At 41.1% G+C, this 25384-nt stretch overlaps 2 protein-coding genes across 2 annotated transcripts; one reads left to right on the forward strand and one right to left on the reverse strand.

Annotated features, from left to right (window-relative positions):
- Nucleotides 1-1722: 1722 nt before the first annotated feature.
- LOC133410957 (myc box-dependent-interacting protein 1) lies at nucleotides 1723-14837 on the forward strand. Its single transcript, XM_061692654.1, has 18 exons — nucleotides 1723-2040; nucleotides 2920-3000; nucleotides 3131-3185; nucleotides 3298-3392; nucleotides 3951-4046; nucleotides 4128-4238; nucleotides 4349-4441; nucleotides 4575-4660; nucleotides 5029-5104; nucleotides 5514-5569; nucleotides 6927-6996; nucleotides 7073-7195; nucleotides 8441-8461; nucleotides 10506-10859; nucleotides 11254-11331; nucleotides 12417-12491; nucleotides 12584-12685; nucleotides 12775-14837. Exons 1-18 carry the CDS (start codon nucleotides 1954-1956, stop codon nucleotides 12874-12876), a joined length of 1761 nt encoding a protein of 586 aa, XP_061548638.1. The 5' UTR covers nucleotides 1723-1953; the 3' UTR covers nucleotides 12877-14837.
- A 423-nt stretch (nucleotides 14838-15260) lies between these two features.
- Nucleotides 15261-23059, reverse strand: LOC133410986 (indian hedgehog B protein-like). Its single transcript, XM_061692729.1, has 4 exons — nucleotides 22204-23059; nucleotides 20970-21127; nucleotides 20630-20733; nucleotides 15261-18705 (listed from the first exon to the last, which is right to left on the reverse strand). The coding sequence occupies exons 1-4, from the start codon at nucleotides 22516-22518 to the stop codon at nucleotides 18041-18043; spliced, it is 1242 nt and encodes a 413-aa protein (XP_061548713.1). The 5' UTR covers nucleotides 22519-23059; the 3' UTR covers nucleotides 15261-18040.
- Between the last annotated feature and the right edge of the window lie 2325 nt (nucleotides 23060-25384).

Here is a 25384-nt window from a genome sequence, read left to right on the forward strand (position 1 = left end):
TGTCATATGTGATATTGTGTTTAGGTCGTAGTTTCCTTCTGCAGAGTGATAAGGCAAATGACACGCTCTTATGACCAAAAACTAATAAAAATGCACAATTCTGGATCATATAGAGTACATATATATGTACTGTATGTGAACTGTGTTGGTGAGCACGCGTTAAGAGATTAAAAATAACACGTTTACAAGTACAGGTAGTGTGCTTGTGGCGCCATCTCCAGGAAAACAAATTATCTTTGTTATTTTATTATGTTCTTTTTTTTAATCACTGAGGGAAAACAGCAACAACAATAAATATTTAGTCATTCATGTTCACATTTTTTCTTACAATTATTTATTTTTTATGACCACCTTGCTGCTGTTCTGTAACACTGAGTTCTTGATACACTGTATGTCTGTTTTAGACTGTTTGTAGATCTACTTTGTTACTTAAATACGTTTTTAAAAAGTATTTACTCACACTGTTAGAGATATAACCAGCGGGGGAAAGTTACAAAGCACACTATACACTATACTGCAGATATTTTAGGTTACCTGTACTTGAGTAGATTCATGTTTTTTTTGTTTGATGACTTTTTATTTTTACAACCCTACATTTAAAAAGACATGTCTGTACTTTCTAATCTTGGTCAAAATAGGCTCGTTACTTATTTTTAACCTCCGCTGATGATGACGCGATGTGAAGAAGACATAAAGACAACCACAGTTGAGATTTTTGGGACCTACAAGGTAGAAAAAAAACAGGCACAACAGGGACATGGAGGAACATGCACCAAAGAGCATTAACAACGATCACGCAGCACTTTCAGAGAAGCAAGATATTCCCCATCCGTGGCATTATTAGATTTGTTTGCTGTTGCCAGCTACAAGAACAGCGTGTGTTGAGTTGTGCCATCACTGAAAAAATGGTAAGGTGTATTTTTTCACTTGTTACAATTAGCCAATTCAGCATTTATTAAAATATATATTTTTTTGCTTTCTCAGTTAATGTGAAGGGAACATGTTTTGATATCATAAAAAGCCTGAGACAACTCTAGTGAGCGCTTGGTTTGGAAAAAATATATATATATTTTTTTCTTGTGCCAAGTTATCAAGAGTATATAGTTAGTTAGCATTCAGGTCCCATAACAAAGGGATTCTCAAAGTGTGGTGCGTTATTGCCATACAAGCTCCTTAATAGTGGTATTATAAGAATCACTGAATTAAATGTTCAAACTGCACAAAAATATGCTTGATTTTTTTTAATTTAAATCCAGTATACTACATTTGTTAAGTGCAGTTCAGTTGTGTTTAACCTTTAGGTACATTACATTTGCATTTAATCTTTGAGAACTTTAGGTGCAGTAATCCATTTTATGTGTAATACATTTTAATGCAATCATTATTCAAGTGCTATTTTAAGTACACTTTTACTGTATTGTGTTAAGTCTTCAGAATGGCTTATAATAATAGCAAATATGATTTTTTAAAAATTGTTTCAATAAAACTTCTGCTTCGGTTTCGCTGAACACCAAGGCCTACTACGCTTCTGTATTTTTCTGCTGGACGTGATGGTGGTACTTGGAGAGTGACGTGTTTTTTTTGTATTATAAATTTGACAACCCCAGCCACCTTATACTTTGACGGTCTGCTTGGATTGTACAGGACTCCACGTTGCATGCGCATGCAGCCTCTGTGCCTTTAAGAGCATCTCTGTCAGCTTCCTCCTCCCGTGTCGTGGACGCGCACACTTAACAGCTCAATATTCGAGAATTACAGCCAGGCTGGCTTTGCATCATCCAACTGATACCACATCAGCTTCTCCCGACACGCACATATACAGTACATTATACGCTTTTAATTCTTATCGGGATATTGATGCATTTTCCTACACGGTCACCCTAGCGGGCCAGCCGTTGGTTTTTGCTCTTATTTCCCACTCGCGCGCGTCCCGAGGCTGATCCACGCTATAAGATGGCTGAGCTCAATTTGGGCAAGGGGTTGACTGCGGGGAAAGTGGCCAGCAACGTTCAGAAGAAGCTAACGAGAGCCCAAGAGAAGGTAAGAGCTGCCGACTAAACGTGATCAAATGTGACAAACGGAGAGATGCGAGGCCTGCGAAAGCAGCGAGGGGCCAAGTTGCGCATCCCCCCACCGAGGGGCAATGTCGCATCACGACCGCCACGCAGCTGGGAGCTGAGATGGAGCATTTGGGGATCGGGTGGTGCGCCCGTGTACATCCGTGCATTTTCGGCAATGTCATTGAGGAGTTGGTGGGGGGCGTGGGGGTTTGGGGTAGTGGGTGGAGGGGATGGGGGGGGGGGGGGGCAGTCAGGAATATTGAAGGAGAAGGACACGGGCCCACTTGTCATCGTGTGTATGTGGCACATGTTCACATGTCTTTGACGTCCCACAGACTCAAATTTATCACGTTTAATGAAAGCACAATGTCAGAGTGAGTTGAACGCTGCTTCGTGCGCTCTATCCATAGCGAGGCCTCGGCAATTACATGTTAGGGATGCTATAAGTGTATGGCAGAGGGCGCTATCAGTTAAGCCTATATGCGCCATATCCTTGCAGCCACTCATTGGCTATCAAAACAATATTTGGTACACCTGCGAGTGGTGTTCCTAATATTTTGGGAAGATGAAACTATTGTAAAGCGATTTTCTCACAGTTCTTGTACTATTATATTATTCCAGTGTGTCTATTAAATTACCTATTAGATGTGAATGTGAAGTAATATGAGCAGTTCAATTCTCATATTTGTGCTCATTTAAATGTATACTTAATGTTGTATGAGGTATGTTGGGAATATTTACATACACTTGTAAAGATTACCATTGCAAACCCACCATGTATTAGGTTGCATTGGTGATAGCAGGAATTTATAAACAAAATACTATTACTGACAATGTCATTGCCTTTTGTGATTGGCAGGTTCTCCAGAAGCTCGGGAAAGCAGATGAGACCAAAGACGTTGCTTTCGAGGAGGGAGTCATAAACTTCAACAAGCAATATGTGAGCGAGCAGTGAATGATATTATCAGAGCCCTGTTTGTAATTTGTTCTGCGGAAAATACCACTTTGAATTTGTATTATTTAATATATGAATACTGAATGAACATTGTCTTAAATGCGTTATTCTTCAGGCCGAAGGGAGCAAACTCCAGCGAGACCTCAGAGCATACCTGGAGGCTGTGAAATGTGAGACATTGTTGTACAATAAGATGCACAATTTACAACTGTGCACCTGTTCCAATTCTTTCAAATGTGCTCCATGCTGTGTCTGTGTTTTTTTGTTTTGTTTTTTTCACAGCCATGCACGAGTCCTCGAAGAATGTGCAGGCGTGCCTGGCTGACATGTATGAGCCCGACTGGTATGGCAAGAATGAAGTCGATTCCATTGTGGAGGTCAGACATGTTGTTTCTTTAGTATTAATATGTGTGCACTTATTTGGCCACATTAGATAAAACAACAAGTTTTGCTAATTCATTCATGTATTAGAGCTCATCAATTTATGCAGGTGTCGTTAACGTTGAAGCTAGAAAGTATTTAGTCATACAGTATGAATGCTTGGCTCTAAGAATATTTATCTGGCTCCTTCCCCTCTTTGACCTAACATTGCACCAAGAAAATCCCCAAATCTGAGGAGGATGCGCCTGATGAGTGCGCCCACGAGAGCACAAAATGAGAGCAAATGATTGACACATCGTCGGTCACACTTTCACCTTCTCTGTTTTTCTTCCGTTGTTTTTCCTCAGGTGCAGTGGTGTCTTGAAAATTAAATTAGAGGTATAAGAGCTGACCAGAGAGAAATGTTTTTTTATTTTTTATTTTTTTTACAGATCATTTGACTAATGTACTCTCAGGTCATACTGCCAGTTTTAACAAATATGACAAAAATGAAAATAAAAAGCACAGCTCCATATTAGTTTTGTTTTATGTCGGTATGCTCATTCCTCTTCCAGGACTGTGATGTGCTCTGGACTGACTACCATCAAAAGTTGGTTGATCATGCGCTCATCTCCATGGATACCTATTTGGGACAGTTTCCTGATATTAAGGTATGCCGCCATGGTTACAAAGACCTTTCAATATGAATGGCACACAAATGTACCTTTCTTCCTGTTTATTTTGTTGCTCAGGCCCGTATCGCCAAGAGGGACAGAAAGTTGGTGGATTACGACAGTGCCAGACACAACTATGCCACCACACATAAGACCAAGAAAAAGGATGGCGGTATTAAAATCACCAAGGTAATGCGAATGCATGCAACATCAGTGGAAACTAGAATGGAGATTCTATTCAAGATTAGTAGTGCATAAAAGAAACGATCAACATATGTATCCCCCCCCCCCCCTTTAAGCCATCCTCTTTGTTGGAGAGGGCAACTCCCGGCTGGGCTCAAGGGATCCTGTCTGCACACAATGTCGCCCAGAGTAGCTTATCCAGGAGCCAGGTACACTACACTATTCACGTGGACACTTCAACATGTCTATCAGGAGCGTTTGAACCTGTTTATTGTCACTGCCAGTCAAATAGCAAAGAAACAAGGCAGAACCAAGGAATCAACAGAGTTGCGTTCATTTCAGGCAGAGGAGGAGTTGGAGAGAGCGCAGAAGGTGTTCGAGGAGATCAATATTGACTTACAGGAGGAGTTACCTTCACTTTGGAACAGGTGAGCTTTTATTTAGCATAATTGCTAGATCGGGTGTCAATTTATGTCCTCATACATTTCAGGTGATCATAAATTGCAATGTAGGTCAAAAACTTCCATTGCCCACAGAAAGATATGAAATTAATATTCTTATATCCTCTCTCAAATTATCAAAATGATGACCATTCTTGAATGTAGTCATTTCATATTGCTGTAGGACGAAAATACAATATATTTTAGTGGACCCAGTGGACATATATACACATATGTGTAAATATTTTGCATTATTTTGTGTGTGTTCATGAAGTCTATCCTAAGAATTGTCTGGCATTGAACAAAAGAAGTCTGCAAATGCAGTAAATATCCATGTCTTTCTCTCTCTTTTGCAGTCGTGTTGGATTTTATGTCAGCACCTTCCAGAGTTTGGCTGGTTTTGAGGAAAAGTTTCACAAAGAAATTAGCCGGGTGAGTGTCATACAAACATTTGTTAGAAACAAGAGAAACTCGGCTGTATAATTAACATATTGGGACTCACCACATAATCAATGAGGGCTATAATTCCCGTTCGTGTGTAAGTTTTCTTTTACCGTGCCTGGCTTGTGTGCTGTCAAAGTGTGCCGATTCTCCCGTATTGGACTTTTCTGTTCTAGCATGACTGTGCCTCAAAGCAAGGTTCATAATGGCTTGTTGAACGTTTTCATATATGACGATGTGTCCCAATATCTTTGTCCATATATTGTCGTGCTGTGTATACTGCTGGCTCAGCTCGAGTTTTGTTAATACCCGATGAATATATAGATCATAATAAGGGGCAAAGTCATTGCTCTCGCAGTGCGGAGAATCTAACGTAAGTTGCTTTTCCCTTCCCCGACAGTTGGATCAGGATTTATATGATGTCTTGGAGAAACTCGAACAGACAGACACAAGCAGGTTAGTGAGGAACATTAGTGAAGTTTGTTACGTCTCATTTTAATTTCATCCCTTTGTTTCCTTCCGAATGCCTTACACTGTGAGGTTTTGTCCATATTTTTAATAATAGAATGGATAAGAGGATTTTTATCCAATTTTTATTTAATCCATCCAAGTTCAAGGTTCATCTCTTTAATTGAACTAAAACAGAACGTTTCACAAATAATTACACATAAATCCAATGACCTTCATTAATCTGAAGCCACCCCTGAACCTCCATTGCAGAAAGACAGGTAACCGCAGCGCCTTATCTTCCGGAGCAAATAGGAGGTAATCAGCAAGGACTGTGGTAAACCACGGTGACACAACTGTTGGTCTGTCTGTCCAAATGTCTGTATGTCAGTCAGTTTGCAGGTTTGAGAGCACACCGTGCTTGGTTGTGCAAGTGGGCTCACAGATGCTGTCTGGAAAGTGCAATGTGCTCTCAGAGCTGCAGATACGAACGAGATGGGCATGAATGCTTTAAGGCTGCACCGGGCAAAAGTGTTACATAACAATTTAATATAATCTTCAATTGTGTGGCATCTCCTTCAAATTGCAGTTTGCTGAGGAATGTGAAGGAAATTACTGTATGTACTCTAAAGTGTACAGGTAATAATTGTTTAAGGATACTGTAAGCGATTTTGTTAGCACGACAGTTTCCTGGTTCAGCAATATATTGTGGAGACTTCGTCAGGTACACCCAAACAATATATTTGATTCAATTTAAGACCTGTATCAAACATTCTGCCATTTCCAGAGACGACATCTAGAAACCCAAGACACAAATATACAAGTGACGATCCTCCTAAGCAGAAAGTGTCCTGCGAACATATGCGTGGACAAACAAACAAATAAACTACGTCTCTTCACAATTGCTTTTACATTTACTAACAGCTCATGCATGAAGGAGGTCTGCACTCTGCTTAGTGTGTTCCAATTAGATTCGGAAAGGGATACAGTATTTTCGATACAGCTCTTGTATGGGATCTCATTGGACTGTACCAGTGTACCTCATGTTGTAGCCAGTGTGTGTATGTCTATCTCTTGAAATATCTTCAGTTCTGAGGATTTTGTCAGCGTCTATGTTCTCTATAACTAATGACGCCACTTCCACTGCTCTCTTGTGAGGATTAACCGAAGCGCAGTCACAGTCTGCTTGCATGGGATGCAAGAGGGATGTAGAAAGAAGGGACGGAAGCTCACTTTTCTTGGATGACACCTCTGCATGATTTGCTACTTTTCCATAGCACTTTTCTTTGCTAGCCTCATACATTATGTCAAATCACTCAGGGTAATCTGGACTTTCTTTCCACCCTTCTATTTCTCCCTAACCCAGTGGCATTGATGAGTCCGACCACACTCTCAAACCAGGAGGACCACCGCCAATTCCAAAATCCCCATCCAAGGTTGATGCTTATCTTGTATTTCCCATTGTGTTTAAAAATATATCCAATGTTTGAATCATTTATGTCGTTGTTGTAGCTCAAACCAGCAGTGCCTCCTCCACCCAAGGTGACCCCATCCAAAGAGATGAAAACAGAAAATATCATCAAGCTGTTTGATTCTGCAGCAACTCCTGATATTAGTGTCACCTCTCCGACAGAGGTTAGTGGGTAATAGCTTGTGTCAACAAACAGTGGAATACAGTAGGGCTTAAACTTTTCAGTCTCTTGAAAAGGTCCTCCTCTTTCTCTAGCCTGTTCTTTACCCAGGTTTTTTCAAAATATTTTGCTCCCTTTCATGATCTTTTTCAATTGTGCAGATGGGGCCAGTAAGTCAGTGTTTCTGTTGTTGGTGTCAGTTTGACAGTACTGTAGCCAGCAGCCTATTGGACATGGACCTTGGGGCGTTCTATGGAACAACCAAAGCCTTCACGGTCACACAGGTGGAAGACGAATGGCATGGATATGTCGCTCTTAACTCACCTGATTACCTCATTAAGATGCCAGGTTTCTCAGGGGGTTTTCTTTTGTCAACATTTTGCAAAGTCAGGATTAAAATACCACATTAGGATCTCTCGATAGTAAACATGATGATCACATGCTAGTTCAGTGCACATGTTGCAAATAAATTGTGGGCGTGGATAAAAATGTCTTGAAAGGCTTGGCATATTTTGAGGTGGTGCTGGCTCTACCCTTTCCACTTTCTTTTCAAGCCAAAAATTTATATCTATGAGCTTTGAGTAACCCTTTTCTGCTTTCTTTATGGTAGTCGACAATAGCACATTTCTACCAGTATTTCTCGCTAGTTGACAAAAGTGCAGAACAAATACGACAAAAAGATGAGTTTTCCTTTATGTCTGTACTGTCGAGACTAACAATGTCATTGTATTCCGTTTCCCTTTGGTGCAGGTCTGCTGCTTGTGAGAATTTAATTAACTGGATGAATGGCATGCAGACTGTGTTATAACTGACAAAGCTTGCATAGTGTGGCTTTGTACATTTTTTTAATTTTGCTGGCCCCACCATCAGGGACATCTCAGTCTGTACAGAGATAATGCTCTGTTTGAATTGATGCTTTCAGAGAGATAATGATTGATCAACATAGTACTGTAATCGACAGTATGCGTTATTCTGTATATTGTAAATTAATTTACAGTAGATATGACTGCGAGGGTGACAGTGTAACATTTACACAGACAGGAAATGGTTGTAATATACCGTATGTATATTTCTGTACAGCGATATCTAACTGGTGATACCCGTTTTCTATTGAGGATTTGCGCAATTAAATTTACTGTCCTCTTGCTTTAGAAAAACAAAACAAAGCAAAACAAAACAGCAGACCTAAAAACTAGAATAGCTTTGCAAAGTATTTCTACTCATACTGTTACTTCCTCTGCCCCGACAGCCAGCAAACTGGGACTCCTGGGTAAGCTAAGCAACCCCCTGAACTACATTATGTATTTAATAAATAAAAACACTAAATAATTATGATCATCATCATTATTATTGTTGGTGACTTGGCTAAATAATGATGATCATCATCATTATTTACATGCCACTGTGTTAATGTTAACCATTGTGTCATGTAGCCATTGTATAAACATCACTCTGTGCGATATATGTTTTATGGCTGCGTTATATATCTGAACAAATTACTGCATGTATACTGTTTTTCATCTGCCCCAAATCTCTTTGTGCATTGTCTTCATGTCTGCAGTGTTTGGTGTCCTTGCACTAAAAAGATGTTTACATAGCACAAATAGAGCTTGGAAATAAGCTTCATTCAATTCATTTTCAAAAATGTATGTTACTTTCAAATTTAATGTAATAAAATTAACATGCACGATAGATTACAAAACTTAACCTTCCTCACCATTTTAACTATAAGTGTGTCATCCATGTAATTGGAACTGAATTGACCTCCATTTTTAGTTGATCCACGTATCCCTGTCGGTCACACTGACAGAACATGTCTACGTGCCATGTAACACACAGGGAGCAGTTGCAGTTGAGTGAAGTTGCTCATCTTTACCTTTATTGAAGCCTTCTGCAAGGGTTTAAAAAAAAAAAAAAAGCGGGCAACTTCACAGTCTTGCTTGCACTGTGGCATCCGTGAACTAACCTTTTTCGTTCATCACTGTAAGAGAGACGTGTCTCCAAAACAAGACCTTTCTGTGCCGCTATTACAGTTTGAGGCAGACAGCAAAACCTCCCAACGGAATGACACTTCTGCTCTTACAAAGCACCCACCTTATCCTCGCTCTGCCTTGTCACCATTGCTGTGTGATTAGAAGCCATTCTTGCTGAATAAACACAGAAGAACTCACATCGATCTTCTGATGGAAAAGGCTTCCTTTATACCTTCTACCGTCATCCCTCTTTAACTTCTTGTTTTTTAATGCATTATTCTTTTTTTAATCAAGCCTTCCCAGTGAAGGCTTATTATCCTTTTCCCAAATTTTTGTTTAGTACAATATGATGATGATGGATTATTGCAAGTGTTCATATGTGTCGGTTTTGCTTTGAAATTGAGAAAATATGTTGTGTTAAAGTGACACTTTTTACTAACCTCTTATTATAACCCCCTTAAATCTAGCTGTGATTTGAACTTTTAGCTTTTTTATTGAACAGATGATTATTAGAGACTTCACTTTTAGGAAAGTATTTATGCCACAGTCAGGGTAATTCAAGGATAGAAACATTTTCCTTTTAATTAATTTTTCAAATATCTACAGCTGTGATTCTCATAGTTTGGTACGTGGGTATGCAAAAAAAAAAAAAAAAAGTTACAGCGGATTTAAAATTTTTTTATTGCACTTTAAATACAATACATTTTACATTAAAATGTCTTAGAACTGTTTGCTTTCAAGCATTTATGTCGCAACAATTTACCTTAAACCTTTACGCGCAATGCTTTTTCAGTTGAATGATTTCATTATTTAAGTAGTTTTTTGTAATTTATTCGGAGTTTTGTTTAAATTGTGCGTAATGTTACAATTAGAGTTACAACAATATTAAATCTACATTTTATGTTAAAAATATCAGCTTTTTTATTGATGAACACGTACGCCTACTACGCTGCTATATTTGAACGTTGGTCAATATGGTGGTACTTGAAGAGCTAAGAATTGTTTTTAGGTGGTACTTGGTTAAGAGATTTGACAACCGCTTTTCTATACTGATGAAATACCAACTTGTGTGTGCAGTTAAATTGCATCCCTGAAAGTGAAATGTGTCATTGAATGGGCCAAAAGTGTAATTTCTCCATCCAATCCAAATTACATACAGCACAAAAAGTCCAAGCCCTGGAAATATATGTCGTTGACATTCGGAATAGTTGACCATATCTTCCCTTAAAATGTAATTAATTGTCCCTCAACAGTTTTTCCCCAATGATTTACAAACCCAGTGATGAGGTCAAATGTGTCTTATGAACTCTGACCCCTTGAAACCTAACCCCTGCCCCTCAGCCAGAGGACGGCGGTGCCCAAGAAGAGCCCACCAAGATGCACTATGACGCCGTGGCGGCTGCTGCGGAGGCCTGGGGGGATGATGATACGCCGCCTGCCCACTATGACCCCATAGCCGCTGCCACAGAGGGCTGGGGGGACGACAGTACCCGAGCGGTTCACTATGACGCGAACGAGGATTGGGGGGATGATGAAACTCAGCCGGCTTATGAGGAACCTGTGGCTGAAGCCCAGGAGAGTCCGGTCGAGAACGAGACCCAGCCGGACACAGAGGCCGCCGCGAGTCCTGCTGAAGCTTCGGCCGACGTCTACGAAGAGGAAGCTCCTCCTAATGCTGCTAATGAAGAGGATCAGGTAACCAAGAAGATGCATCAGGATGAAAAGAATGGATGCATCAGCTCTTGAGGAGGTTTGAACTTGATAGAGAAAATAGATTGTGAATTATGAGTCTAAAAGAGGGTGATGCATCTGGACCAACAGAATGGATGCATCCAGTATTTCTCTCAGGGCAAGTTGTGGAGCTTAATTAATGAGACAAAGGTCTAGAGATGTTTTTCAATCCACATAACTAAAGTGGTGCTCTTATATCTACTCTATTTATTCAACATTATTTCCTGTTATTGTCATAGCACTGCTTTTGTTGTTGTTTGTCTTGTGGTGTCAAGCTCACTCCCTCTCAATTATTTATCATTTTAAATCATGGACAGTGTGCGCCTCATCTTTTCTATTCATGTATTTGTTGTCTCAGGGTGAGTCTGAAACAACTCCAGAAGCAGCTCCTGAAGAAGAAGCAGCAGAAGCAGAAGAAGAAACAACAACAGATGATGTGAGTACAAGCAGAAAAATACTCGCAACGACCTTTAAATGCAATCCATACAAAACCTGAGAATGCAGCTGCTACAGAAATTGCTTTTGCATGATGAGAATGCTTTGTGAGCAGTAGAAATGAAATGAGGACTAAAAATATTTTAAATAAATAACAGCACTTGATAGTCATCTTCAGGTGCAAATATATGAACCATATTCTGAAGTGATATAAGAGCAAAATAGGGGATAATAAGTCTTGGGTGGGTGAGGATTGTAATCACAGATGATCTGAGAGGTCAGAGATCGGTGGAGCTTGGTGATAACACACATACAGTAAAGGGACCACAGATCCATTTTCAACCTATTTCCGGGGATCATTTTTGTATTGCATGAGGTTGAATCTTACTGGATTACCTAAGATGTTGAAGTTTGATAGAGTCAGTCCATGCAACTAATAATATCCAATGCAAGGGCTGTCACCATTTATTTACTATAATATATACTGTATATAATATCCATCCATCCATCCATCCATTTTCTGAGCAGCTTCTCCTCACTAGGGTCGCGGGCGCGCTGGAGCCGATCTCAGCTATCATCGGGCAGGAGGCGGGGTACACCCAGAACTGGTTGCCAGCCAATCACAGAGCACATACAAACAAACAACCATTCACACTCACATTCACACTTACGGGCAATTTAGAGTTGTCAATTAACCTACCATGCATGTTTTTGGGATGTGGGAGGAAACCGGAGTGCCGGGAGAAAACCCACGCAGGCACGGGGGGAACATGCAAACTCCACACAGGCGGGGACGGGGATTGAATCCCGGACCTCAGAACTGTGAGGCAGACGCTCTAACCAGTCGGTCACCGTGCCGCTGTATATAATATAATGGAAAAAAAAAAGTGTTCAGTTTTGAAAGTTTTAGAGCGTTATCTATTCGGAATATTTTTATTATTGGTGTAGTACAGTACTGCATGCCACCTATGAGTTGTTCTATTATGCGTTTTTGCTACCTCCTTTAAAAGCTTTATGATTATTCCCAAAATGCACTTTCTTTAAAAAAAAAATAATACAAACGTTATGTTGTCTCATCCTGTCTAGACACCTGCAGAAAATGAAGAACCAATAGAAGCAAAGGCGGAGTCACCTGATATGCCCCCTGGTTTCCTGTTTAAAGTAAGACCTAACCATGAATGAGAGCATTTCAGATGAATGGAACAATCCTCTAACCTCTTCATTTTCTCTCTCTCGACTAATGTGCGGTAAAGGTCAAAGTGATGCATGATTATGCGGCAAACGACACGGACGAACTCGAAATGAAGGCAGATGATGTGGTGCTAGTAACAACCTTTGACAACCCAGATGAACAGGTACATGCTCACAAACTCTAGCATGGTTACATCACAAAGAAAAGTCAATTTATGTCTGGATTTGTGTGTGTGTGTGTGTGTGTCTTTAGGATGATGGTTGGCTGATGGGAATAAAAGAGGACGACTGGAAGCAGAAAAAAGAAAATGGCACCAAAGGAGTATTCCCTGAGAACTTCACCCAGCGGCTGTGAAAGTTTCATTGTTATGCAAACTTTTTTTTTTTTTTCCTTCATCCCCTTGCCTCTATTATCCCCACGCCCTGTCCTATTCTTGCCCTGTCTAATTACTTGGACTTTGACCATAGACAGTGCTGAAATCGCAGTTCCACTACTGTGGAATTGGAACAAAGTGAGGTTATAGAAATGACAGCCATTCCAAGGGGCCAAATATGAGACCTGTGCTATCGTTGACTGGACTGATTAGTAAATCCTGACCTCACGCAGGATAGCTGGAGATGTGGCTCCCTCTGTAACGCCTAACCGTAACTCACTCGTTACATTTCAATATAAATCATCTCTCATGTTCGACTCGCGAACACATTATCGCTAAATTAAAGAATACGTAGTCAGTTTGTTTATGAAAGAAATCTCTGGTTGGGTCTGTTTTTGTCACATGTAGCAAGTATTTTCTAAATATTCAGGGACGGTGAGGTGTTAAGATCAGGTGTCAAGGATTTGTTGTTTACTGATTAGAAATCAGTGTAGTTAGTCTTGGGCAGCTGTAACAATCGTTCACATCTTAATTTCTTATTCCCACTCAACATGGGCCCCTGGTTGTTGCATTAATTTCTTTTTCATGGTGATAAAAGTGGTTTCACAGTGTTGTTCGGTAAGTTATTATGCATTAAATTATCAACACAAGAGCCGTATGTCCAGGTCAAAGTTGGTCACTTTGGAAATGTCTTTCCCCCCCCAAATATGCATAAATTAGGCTTGCCTCAAAGCTTTCCTGCAAACTGCACCAATGAGAAGCTGCTACTGGTACTAAAATAGTTAGGCAGACCTAATCACATTTTAATCAAACATGTTCTAACTGAGCCAGCTTCATTCACTTTCAAAAGGCGTGCTGAGATCAGCTCCTCCTATTTACATCCAGACAACTTTGGTCACAAATGCAAATGTTTCCAAATATGCACCAGAGCTACTTGTTTTATTTTTGTATGCTGCCAAGCAATGATGACACTATCGCCTATAGCAGCCGACATATTTGCCAACTGAGGATGCTACAGAGCATTTTGTACTTATTTCAGGTTCTCTGCTCTTACATAGTCCAAACACATTCACAGACTCAACATAGATTCACATCTGTTATTATTGTATTAAAGTGAGTACGAAGTGTGTGCGTGCGTGCGTGTGTGTGTGTGTGTGTGCGTGCGTGCGTGTGTGTGTGTGTGATTGTATGTGTGCTTAAGAAATACAATTATTTATTTATAGGCTAATGTTATGGGACAAACTCCTGGAAGGAGTTCGTCCGTTTGACAGGGAGCTCTTCAGACAACACAAATGTATTGGCTGGTATTACAGGTTCCAGATGTTATCGTGCATTTGTTGTGTATAAGTGTAATTTTGCAAAGTGATGACAGCTACATATTCTATGAAGACATTCATATCTGTGTGTGAGTTAATGTGAGCATGCTGACTTCCCATGTGTTGTTGTGTGAAAACGTTTCATTTAAGACAATGCTACTGGGATTGCATTTGAGGTCATTGGTTTCCCCCATGAAAAACTTTGTTTATTTATTTATTTTTTTATAACGGGGCTTTGAGCCGATTTGTATTGGATGTTTACACACTGCCCCCTTCCCTTGTGATTTTCCATCAAACTTGCCTCAAAATATTGCCAGTGTATTGTGGTCCGAAGAGATTAAATTGTGATTATATGGAGGAAAGACATATAGAGACTGATTTTTCTTTTTTTTAAATCAATGTTCAGTCGTTTGACCATGTGAGGTTTGCTGCATTTTCCATGTGTAACTTACAGTCACGTGTGAGAACAACGGCTCCACTGCTCTCTGTTTTGTTTTGTTTTTCAATTCATTTTTTCCTCAGTCCGGTTTTCTATAATACAAGTCTCCTGTGATTACTTACGGGATAAAAAAAAGTTATCATCCTTACCTACCCGATCAATATTTAAAAAAATAAAGGACTTCAACCCTCCATCAATTTTGACTTTCTGTGGCTTTTATTTGAAGCAAGATTTGAATTGGGGTTTAGATTGCAACACCCCCTGCTGGTAACTTCAATACAATAATATAATATGTGCAATGATCACTGGCACCAGCAGGGTGTACTCTACCTAAAAATACAGAATGTAAAAGAAGAAGAAGAAAACAATCTGAAAATTGCTGTCCGTGGTACTGAAATCCTGACACCATCTCATGCTAACTCAGGTTATTATCACCTGCTCATTTCCTAACCCGTTGTGTGGCTTAAATGGTCAAAACATTCTGCATGCTATACCTCTGTATGCTTTTCGTCATGTTTATCTCATAGCCATATTATGCTAGTAAAGAAAACACATTCTTGTTTGTAAGAAAAAAAAAACTTTATGTTAAACATATAAAATGAATGCACAGCGTTGCCCAAAAATACATTTACATTAATATTCTTAAAAATAGATCTTTAAATAATTTCTCAGAAAACAGCTTAATATACATATTTGACAAATCTTTGAGTATCGGTATACAGTATACCATAGTGCCTTGGAGTTTCTTCATAATGGCAATGTTTGTTTCTTCATGAAGCATTTGCAGCAAAAGCTAGTCCGAAAATCATCGGACAATGTACTTAATTTCTAATTTTATGCATGTTCGCTGGAAATGAGGTTTGGAATCTATCGATGGAATGAAAATGGTCATGCAAAAGAAAGTCCTCAAATACAGTAAACTACAGGAGACGATAACTGCTACGTAGCATAATATATAAACAGTAGTTTAATTCAGCCTGAGTCAAGTGTATTTTTTTTTAGATACTACTAATCAGAAAACTGAAACTTATAACAATAAACATGTTGCACATACATTAAAAAAAATAATAATACACCTGATACAAACCTGATATGAAGAAGATGCATTAATGAACCATGTGATAATGATGGATACATCTTAATAACTTTCTTGCATCAGTGCCAGATATTCCCTGATCTTGGACAGACAGAATACCCCATAGGGATGCAAACATGAACATGCCCCCACCGTGCCGCGCCAAGATCTATGGACATTCTGTGGGGCCGACTTACAAGGAAGACACATATTTCGAATAAGGTTACAAGGATATTTTAGCAAAACGGCTTCAGGGATGAGGGTGACAGCAGACACAGTGACTTCTTCTTCTGGACAGGGCCAACTATGAGTACTCCAAATCATAAGAATTATTTAAGAAACCATTACTGTAAACAGGCCATCCTCCATAGCATGTAATATGTAATAGGTCAAAGAATCACTGGAACACCCATTGATCATGTGCTCAGACCCTGGCAGTTTACATTGAACATGACAATTCAGAGCCACACTATTACATTTGTAAATGATGCAATAGTTGTGCAACAACACATGTATGTATACAATAGACCGGCATTCAACTGTGACACTCCAATGGAAATGAAATTCACTTTTGTTCGGTTCAGTGTTTGAACAGTATAAGTTCTTTTGGGTGTCTACCTGGCCAGAATATTCAAGGCTGCTCATTTGAAAGTCAAGCCATACTTGACATCATCACCTCATCGTTTAATGCGGTTGCAAAGGGAGTGAAAGTAAATCCATGCTGTCATAAATTATACGATTGCATCAAATTATTCAAGTTCGTGTTATATGTGACTACCTGCATTAGATAAGTCAAGCTTGTCGAACATTTGAACCATATTGCCCTCTCCAGCTCTTAAATGTCATGTTACGTTTTTTTTAAACTGTTTTCCAGACAAAATATTACTTATTAATAGTACTCTGGCTTGTTTGTAGCCAAGGCAAAATCACAATAATCTTAACACAGAGAAGAAAATGTCCAAATAAATATAGTCAATATATTTTTGCAAATTATTATTTAAAACAATGCATTAGACAATGAGGGAAAGTGATGAATCAGTAAACTGAGGAAACTTTATGTCTAATTACTTTCATTTCATTACTAAACTGCTTATACAAACATTTACAGACATACAGACTTTTAAATGATCTCTCGTCTATTCGGTGACACAACCTTGTTTGTGTTTTTCTTCCATCCCCACAAATTCTTCTGTGCTTAGTCTGAAGTTCAAACGAGCACTACCAAAATGTATACTCATTAGTTAACTCATACGAATAGTATCAGTATACCCAGAGAACTATGCTGGGAATACCCGATCTCGTCCGATCTCGGAAGCTAAGCAAGATCGGTCCCGGCTAGTACTTGGCTGTGAGATCACCTATGAATACCAGGTGCTGGGTTTGGGCAGTAGGCCAATCACCTGCTCCTGTAAAAACTACGGATTACCGAAACTGCAATTGTGGCCTAATGTGCCTCATGGCACTGAGAGCTCTGGAAAAAAATAAGAATACTATCAATATGTCTCATCTTGGAGACTAAAACAGTACAAATGAAGAATTAAACTGATTCTTGACCGTCCTCTTCTGTTAAAACGCCACAAAAACACATGACAGTCATTTTGAACGCTAAGGTGCTCTAAGGTGAAACTGAATGACAGGCAAAACTCAAAAAAGGAGGGGATTTTTACTCCATAAGGAGAACGGTATTGAGAATAATAGCATAGGATTTTGGAGTGCGTCTTTGGGAATTTTCTTGTCTACCCACCCACCATAACATTTTGAGGTCAGCGATCACATATGCTGAGAAATGTTCTGGCTTACAGTCTGTATTCTAGTTCATCCCCACAGTCTCTGATGGGGTTGAGGTGAAGGCTATTAAGTTCTTCCACGTCAAAGTAATCCAATCAGGCCTTCACAGACCTTTTTTTTGTGCACTGGGCCACAGTCATGGTGGACTACAATTGTACTGCTCTACACAACTATTAACTAGTTGCTCAAGAGATGCAGATGCAGATCACAACACTTTTGTCCATGTGATATGTCTCAGTAATGTGGCTGATCACCAAGTGCTTACTAATTTGTGGTTTACTGACACCCCTGAGTCTCAATAGCCCCGGAAAGTGAAATTACCAAAAGCACATATGCAATAAACAAATATGAAATCGGAATTCATTATTCCTGTTCGTATCCTACAGCATAGAGACAAGTGGAGTGAGTAAAACAACACATCTGTAGTATAAAACAGTTTTTCCCCCATTTTGGTGGAAAGCTATTTCTGTGATTTGGTGTTCTTAAATACTCATACTTCAACTGACTTGAATATATTCTTTCTTCTGTCAAAGTCCTTGCTCAGTTCCCAAAGGGTGGAAGTGTTTTGGGTCCAGTAGCATTTCCCCAACCCTCTGCAGAAGCCAAGGGTACCAATGCACTCCATCAGTTTGTTGTTGTGCAGGACCCATCAGGGTGCGGACGAAACGCAGTGGGGCCAGAGCCCAGTGGGCTAAATGATGATTGTCCACAGCAGCGTAACATGATGCCAGAACGTTGTTCACCACTATAGACCCGTGCTGGGTTAGTGGGGCATACAACCCAGTGCTCTGCTTCTCCTCTACAAAGGTCACGACAGCTCGAGTTGCCTCTGTTCCTTGCGAGGTCAGTATGCACTGACCCGGCTTCACCTCACTGGCAAAAGTTGTCCTCACACCATCCTTGCTGAGTCTGCCCACACAGTCAGTGACGAAGATGAGGTGTGCTGCCGTGAGCGTGATATTAAGTCCAGTGTTGGTTCCAATGTGGGTAAATATCGTTGTGATGTTAGACTGGAGATCCAAAAAGGTTAATACTGGACTGTAGAGAAGCGGACCACGACCGTCTGTTGTCGAGGAAGCCAAAACGCGGTCACCAGGAAGAAGGTCACGCATTTGTTTGGTGACTCCTCTCTCAAGAGTAACTAGAGCATCACCTGGGAAACAACCGCCAGTTTTGGCCGCCACGGAATGTTCTGTAAAATCGAGATAGGAGAAAATTAAGATGCAGATTTGATCATAGTAATACATTTAATATGACAAAGAGAACCTTCTCAAAGGAGCCACACTTGAACTTCGACATATAGTAGTCCAGGCTCTAAGTGCTCCATAAATCAAGTTAGACTTTGACACTGACTAAAGGCCGATATTATCTCAGCGGATTAGCGGCAGACTGTTTATAACATCTTAAATATCTTTTCAGTCAGCATTCTTGCACACGTACAAGATAACGTCCATCCATCCATCCATTTTCAACACCGCTTATCCTGGTTAGGGTCGCGGGACGCTGGAGCCTATCGCAGCTGACTTCGGGCGAAAGGCGGACTACACCCTAAACTGGTCGCCAGTCAGTCGCAAGGCACATATAGACACGGACAACCATTCGCACTCACATCGTCACTGAGTGGGAACTGAACCCACGCTGCCTGCACCAAAGTCAGGCGAGTGTACCACTACACCATCAGTGACCCTACAAGATAACGTCTTCATCAAAATGTCTAACCACACAAGACAGCACGAGGCCTGTGCGGACATAAACCAATTTAGTTGATTGCATTTCGGTGAGACAAGTCATCTGTAAAATAGTTTAATGTTAGTAGAGACGCTTAACTATTGCCGAAGTTAGAGTAATACGCTTAACAAAAATGTACAGTCTCACAAGCTATCAGAAGACATCACATTTTTTTTTTAAATTGTTGATATTAAAGAGGATCAAATCAGAGATATCCAATATAAGAATGAGTGAGGCAACAACCAACACAGTTTGTAGGCTTACAAGCTTTACTTCCTTGTGAGTGAGTACTTTTGAGTAAGGTGGCTCTTAAAGACACAGTGAGACGAGGTGGCAAGAGGAGGTAGTCAGCAAGAGGTAATGGATAACCAGCTGATTGTATCTAAGCATGGCCTGGGGTCAGATAGTCAGGAAAGTACATTTGGAAAAAAAAATGAAGTGAAAGGTGAGCATAGCTGAGGTAGACAAGTATAAAACAGAATAGAAATAAAGAAACTGTTAACGCAGGTTTCTGGGAACAAATCATATCAGTTCGCATGAATGATTTGAAGTTAATCCACACTCATACTTGATTTATGCAGGTGGGTGTCTTAAGTAAGTCTTAAGGCGGACAAATATTTGTTAAAGGTGTGTATCTTTGTAAGTATGAGGCTTGGAGAAAAGGAGGTCTGCAACCAGGAGGTGATAAGACTGAGATAAGAGATCTGAGGGAAACCTACCGAGGGAAAAGCAACAGCAAAACAAAGAGAGAGTTAATCATCTCACAGCCTACTAACCTCAATGGATTGCTAGAATGTAGCTTGGCATCAAATAACTGGTGGTACCAGACATGGGCCTCTAAAATGTCTTGACAGTTAGAAAAGCTTGCGATGGAATGTGTTCAACTATTGTTAGCTCTCAAGCCTGTAGATGATTTGTGCTTCATAAAGGGACATGCTTCAAATATACAATCAGAACCTTATCAGCTATCTGATTATTTTATTTATTAAGTGCTCCGCTTCTAAATAATACACAACTGTTAAACTAGGACACAGTGTAGCACCTGCAACGAGATTACATTGCAGTGACAAAAATGACAGGAACGAGGCAGTGAACATCTTGGACGGCTCACAACAATAGAATGGCTACCGTTCACTTGCACACTGATGGACATTTTCAAAGGTTTTTAGTTCCCCTATGTATGTTTGTGTACAGATTGAGGAGAAATTAAGAGGGTTCTGTTCACAACGCAGGGATTAGCTCGCATAACCTAACATACTGTGCATGCTTTTGCATTTGTGGGATGAAGTGGAAGTACCCACAGAGAACCCAGACAAAATGCAAAAGCCTCCTGTTTTGGCCGAATGGCCACAAAACATACAATCACACACAATAGCTCTCTTGCTTACCTGACTTGACGCTACAGTGAATATGGGCTTTGGACTCATAGTAGACCCAATCAAATCCAGCTTCAACAGCAAGCCGAGCCAACATGGCATACTTGTTTCTGTCTCTGTGAACATGAACATAACGTCATCACTGCGGCACCACGCATCTATTCATGGAACACCTTTATGAGTACAAATATACTCATTAAAATCACCAATACTTGAAACACTCTGCTTCCAATGAGAGGATTTTGCTTCAATTTAAATTCCAAACATTGGTCAAAGACCTCGGTTGTTCGAAATAACCCATTACTGTCTGTATTACACAATACACATTGTTATTGTCAGCTGAAGTGCGCACCTGTCTGAGGTGGTGATGTCAACAGCACGTCCCTCATAGTGCAGCGAGTCTTCCGAGTGGTGGCCGTCCTCATCCCAGCCCTCCGTCACTCGCAGCTTCACACCAGGCCACATGTTCATCACAGAGATGGCCAAGGAGTTCAACTTGTCTTTACAGCGCTGAGGATAGGAGGACACATCAGGAAATTAGCAAGGTCATTAAAACCAGCGCATGTAAGACAGGGTGTGCGGCAAGCCAAAGAACATTGCAATAGCAATTCATTTCTGAGTATACAATCCACTGTGATGAACACCAAAAGCACCAACAAGTATTAAAAAAAAAAAAAAAAAAAAAAAAGCAGTACTTTTGAAATCAGACATGCAGTGACAAGCCATTATACCATAAAGATACAGAAATGTAGCTTTCATTTCATTTTTTTTTGGGGGGGCATGTAACCAATTATCTGTTGGAGAAAGAGTCAATGAGTTCATTGTGAACAAAAGAGAGTTCACAGCTGAAAGAAAGTGAGGAGCACACACATGCAAAGACAAGTAAAAAATGAACGATTGTCACACGAGAGCCGCGTGATTAGATTATCATCCACAAAAATTCTTAATTCCCCGTTGTGAATGTACACAAACAATTGAACTCTCTCCGCATGGCAACATTTTCAACTATTGACTTAATTTGTTGTTGTTGTTCAAGCACAGAGGCAAAGCTTAACTGAAATAAAACAGTCCTTTGACTTTACTTATTTAAACATGTACATTGGGTGGGACGTGATTAAACTGTGGTAAACAGTTTTTTTTCCCCCTTCTCGAAAATTGTTTTAAAAATGTGCAACCAATGCACATGATCGCATTAAATAGATTCAAAGGACATTTTCTCTCAGTGTACTCAAATTTCATGCCGAGGATTTTCAAATAGTACGTGTCAGAAAAGCTGTTCATCATACAGTTGAAGTCCAAGCCGCTTTACTCCAGAACCAAAGCTCCGGAGGTGAAGCTATGAATCAATGAAATCAATCATTATGGTTGAAATATTGAACTGACAGCAAACATGGAGCGCATAGTTTGCTGCGACTGTGAGGTTTGCGCGTTTTCAAGTGATTCATGGACACGGTTAACCAGACAGGACTTAAATCACTCGCATGGGACAAATGCGTGTCTCGGTCTGCACGAGCGCACTGCAAAGTGTTCCCAGCTCACATCCTTCGCCTCCAATTGCTCCTCAACCTCGTCATCTTCTTCCTCACCTGGGTCATGAGCCTGTCCGCGCCCGTGTCCTCTTCATCCTTGAAGATGATATCGGTGTTGTAGTTGGGTGTCAGCTCCTTGAAGCGCTCCGAGTTGCGTGTAATTTTACCCTCGGGCCGCCCGCTCGCCCCCAGGGTCTTCTCGGCCACATTCGGGCTGAATTGCTTGTAGGCCAGCGGGACGAGCTTCTTGGGAAGCCGCCTCTTGCCGTACCCCCTCCCAGGTCCGCAGGCCTCCGAGACAGGTGCGAGGAGGAGGAGGAGGAGAACCATGGCGCACAGAGAGGCGGTGAGAAGGAGCAAGGGGATCCGCATCGCCCCGGGAGGAGGGAGGACTCTCCCGAGGGAGATCTGGGTCTTCAGTATGCTACGTCTCCGGTTCACCTGTCGAGTCCATGGTCCGGGACAGCCGCGGGCGGGGTCGTCCCAAAAACCTTCTACTCCAGCGAGCGTCTCGGCATCAGGGCGCCGTAAGGACACCGGCAAATGGCAAAGTTCGCTGGCTCTGCCTTGGACAAACGGCCGTGGGTGTGCAGGCTGTAAAGTCCGTGGATTTAAACAAACAGGTTCAAAGTCGATGAGGTGGGTGAGAGACGGAGAGAGCGAGGGAGAGAGAGAGGGGGAGAGAGAGAGAGAGGGGGAGAGAGAGAAAGGCTCAGAACAGCAGCAACTGCACGTCCACGTTTCTAATGTGGTGCTCTCTCTGTCTCTTCTTTTGCTCCGTGGAAAGTGTCACAACATCCCCCGTGGATTGTGATTCCCCCCCACCCCCCCAGTGAGAGGACTGCGCGCAACAGGCTGCAGCTTTCCACTTGAATTGACTCCACTTGAGTGATCCGCGACGAGCTGTTGCCATTTCAGACCGCACCCTGCCAGTCCTGCCCTCCTCTCCCTCTCTCCCTCATCTGTCCCCGCTTTGCCACCCACCCCGCCCCTCCAAGCGGGCACAGTACGCACGGGGAGAATCCTGTCCACACACATACACACACACACACACACGCACACACACACACGCACACACACACGCGCACACACGCACAGGCACTTATAGACACACACGCACGCACATTGCAGTGCAGTGGCAGGCATGCAACAAACATCAGCTTTGTCCTTCAATGCTGCCACTTATCACTGTCAGCTGTGTGCCTTTATGTTTTTTGTGCCCTTGTTTTGCTCTGTCACTTACAGTGTAAGTGTACACTGTAAGTCTTACAGTGTACCTGGAGGAAACAGCATGATAATCTCGTGGTAAGCACGTCTGCCTCACACTTCTGAGGTTCTGGGTTCGACTATTGGTGTGTCGGTTGATGTTGTCCCTGTGCACGAGTTCTCTGGTTTCCTCCCAATTTAAAAACAACAACAATAACAACTAAAAACATGCATGTTAGGTTCATTGAAGACGGAATTGTCCAGGTGCGAATGTGAGTGGGAGTGGTTGTATGTCAATATGTACCCTCATACGACTGGCTGGCGACAAGAAAGGAGGTTGTAGTCTGCAGTGTTGCCACAGTTACCTTGAAAAAGTAACTTAATTACTGATTACTTGATTTAAAAAGTATCTATGTTAGAAAAAAAGTAACTCTTTAGTTACTTTCAGCAAGTGGCAGGAATATCACTTATCCAAAGTACAAAAAAAAAAACAAGCATTAGCTTAACCGTACCCCTTACTTGGCAATGTATGCCACACAAGTTACAGAATGATGTCATCACCATGAACCAATAACTTAAACATTAGTGAAGTTGAAGCCAGATCAAATCAGCAACTTAGTGCAGACTTGACAGGCCAACGTGATACAGTAAGCAACTAAACATAAACAACCACGCCATTCTCAGTACACGTTCTCTAAAGACTCTTAACTGATAGATAGATAGATAGATGCCGATTGTGGTCCATGAAGGCAACTGTGTGTGTGTGTGCGTGTGCGTGCGTTTGTGCGCGCGTGTACGTAAATGTGAATGTGAGTGACACACACACACGCACACACACATACACACCATTGCTCCCACCACAGTAATTTTGATGTGGAGCGAGAAAACCTTTTAAAGTTCTCACTTTTCATCGTAAATGTTAATTAAGTATTTTAAGTCCTTCAGTGAGTCAGTCCTTACCCTCCATGACCGATTTATGACCGCGCACTTCGATATGAATAATTAACCCACAATGCACTGCGCATTTAACACGCCAGTTAAACTGTAGTCTGTCAATTCCTAATGTGTAAATAAAAAAGTAACAACAATCAAATCCACTTTTTACTGAGGAAAATAACATAAACAGTGTGGCGACAGTGAAATCGTGCATTTCTTTGCACTTTTATGATTCTGCACCATCACTGTGCTTTGTGTAATAAACAATCACTTCCCAATAGTGTTATTTTGGAGTTGTAATTTTTTTAGGAGCTGACGTTACTTTGTAATGTGTTACCGGCATCACTGGTACTCTGCCTCTCACACAAAGTTGATTACGATAGACTCCAGCTCACATGCAATGTAAAAGTTATGAATGGATTTCCAGGAGTACACTATATGGCCAAAATTCTACTGGAGCTGTAAATGATGCTTCTATTTGTGCAGATCACATGAGTTTGATTCCCTGCCAGTGCCTCAATACCTAGTCACTTGCCGGTCCCAAGCCCCGATGAAAAACAATTGGTGGATTGGATCAGGAAGTGCATTCGGCATAAAAACTGCGCCAACCAAATCATGGGAGTGACTCAGTGTGGCGATCCACTTATGGAACAAGCAGAAAGTCGCAGCAACAAAATCAAATATATGGCTAACAATTGTGTCATTGATAAATACAGAACATGGACATTTTATAATCTATTCACCCTGTGATAGTTTCCTCTCTTCTGGGAAGACTGTCTACAAGATGTTGCAGTGTGTCTTTGAGAATTGTCAGTTTATCTGGAACAATATTTGTGGGGTCAGAGACCACTGATGACTTGAGAGACAGCTTGGCTCACAGTCTCTGTTCTAGTTCATCCTATAGGTCTTGATCAGGTTAAGGTCCACACCTTGCATCCAATCACGCGTCCAATCATGCATTTGTGGCTCTTGCTGTGTGCGCTGGGGCGCAGTCATGCTTGAACAGAGAGGGCCTTCCCAAACTGTTCCCACAAAGTTGGAAGCACAAGATTGTCCAATATATATGGATGCTGAAGAATTAAGATCCACGGGTGTA

The sequence above is a fragment of the Phycodurus eques genome, chromosome 12, assembly GCF_024500275.1.
Source record: "Phycodurus eques isolate BA_2022a chromosome 12, UOR_Pequ_1.1, whole genome shotgun sequence".
NCBI classification, from domain to species: Eukaryota; Metazoa; Chordata; class Actinopteri; order Syngnathiformes; family Syngnathidae; genus Phycodurus; species Phycodurus eques.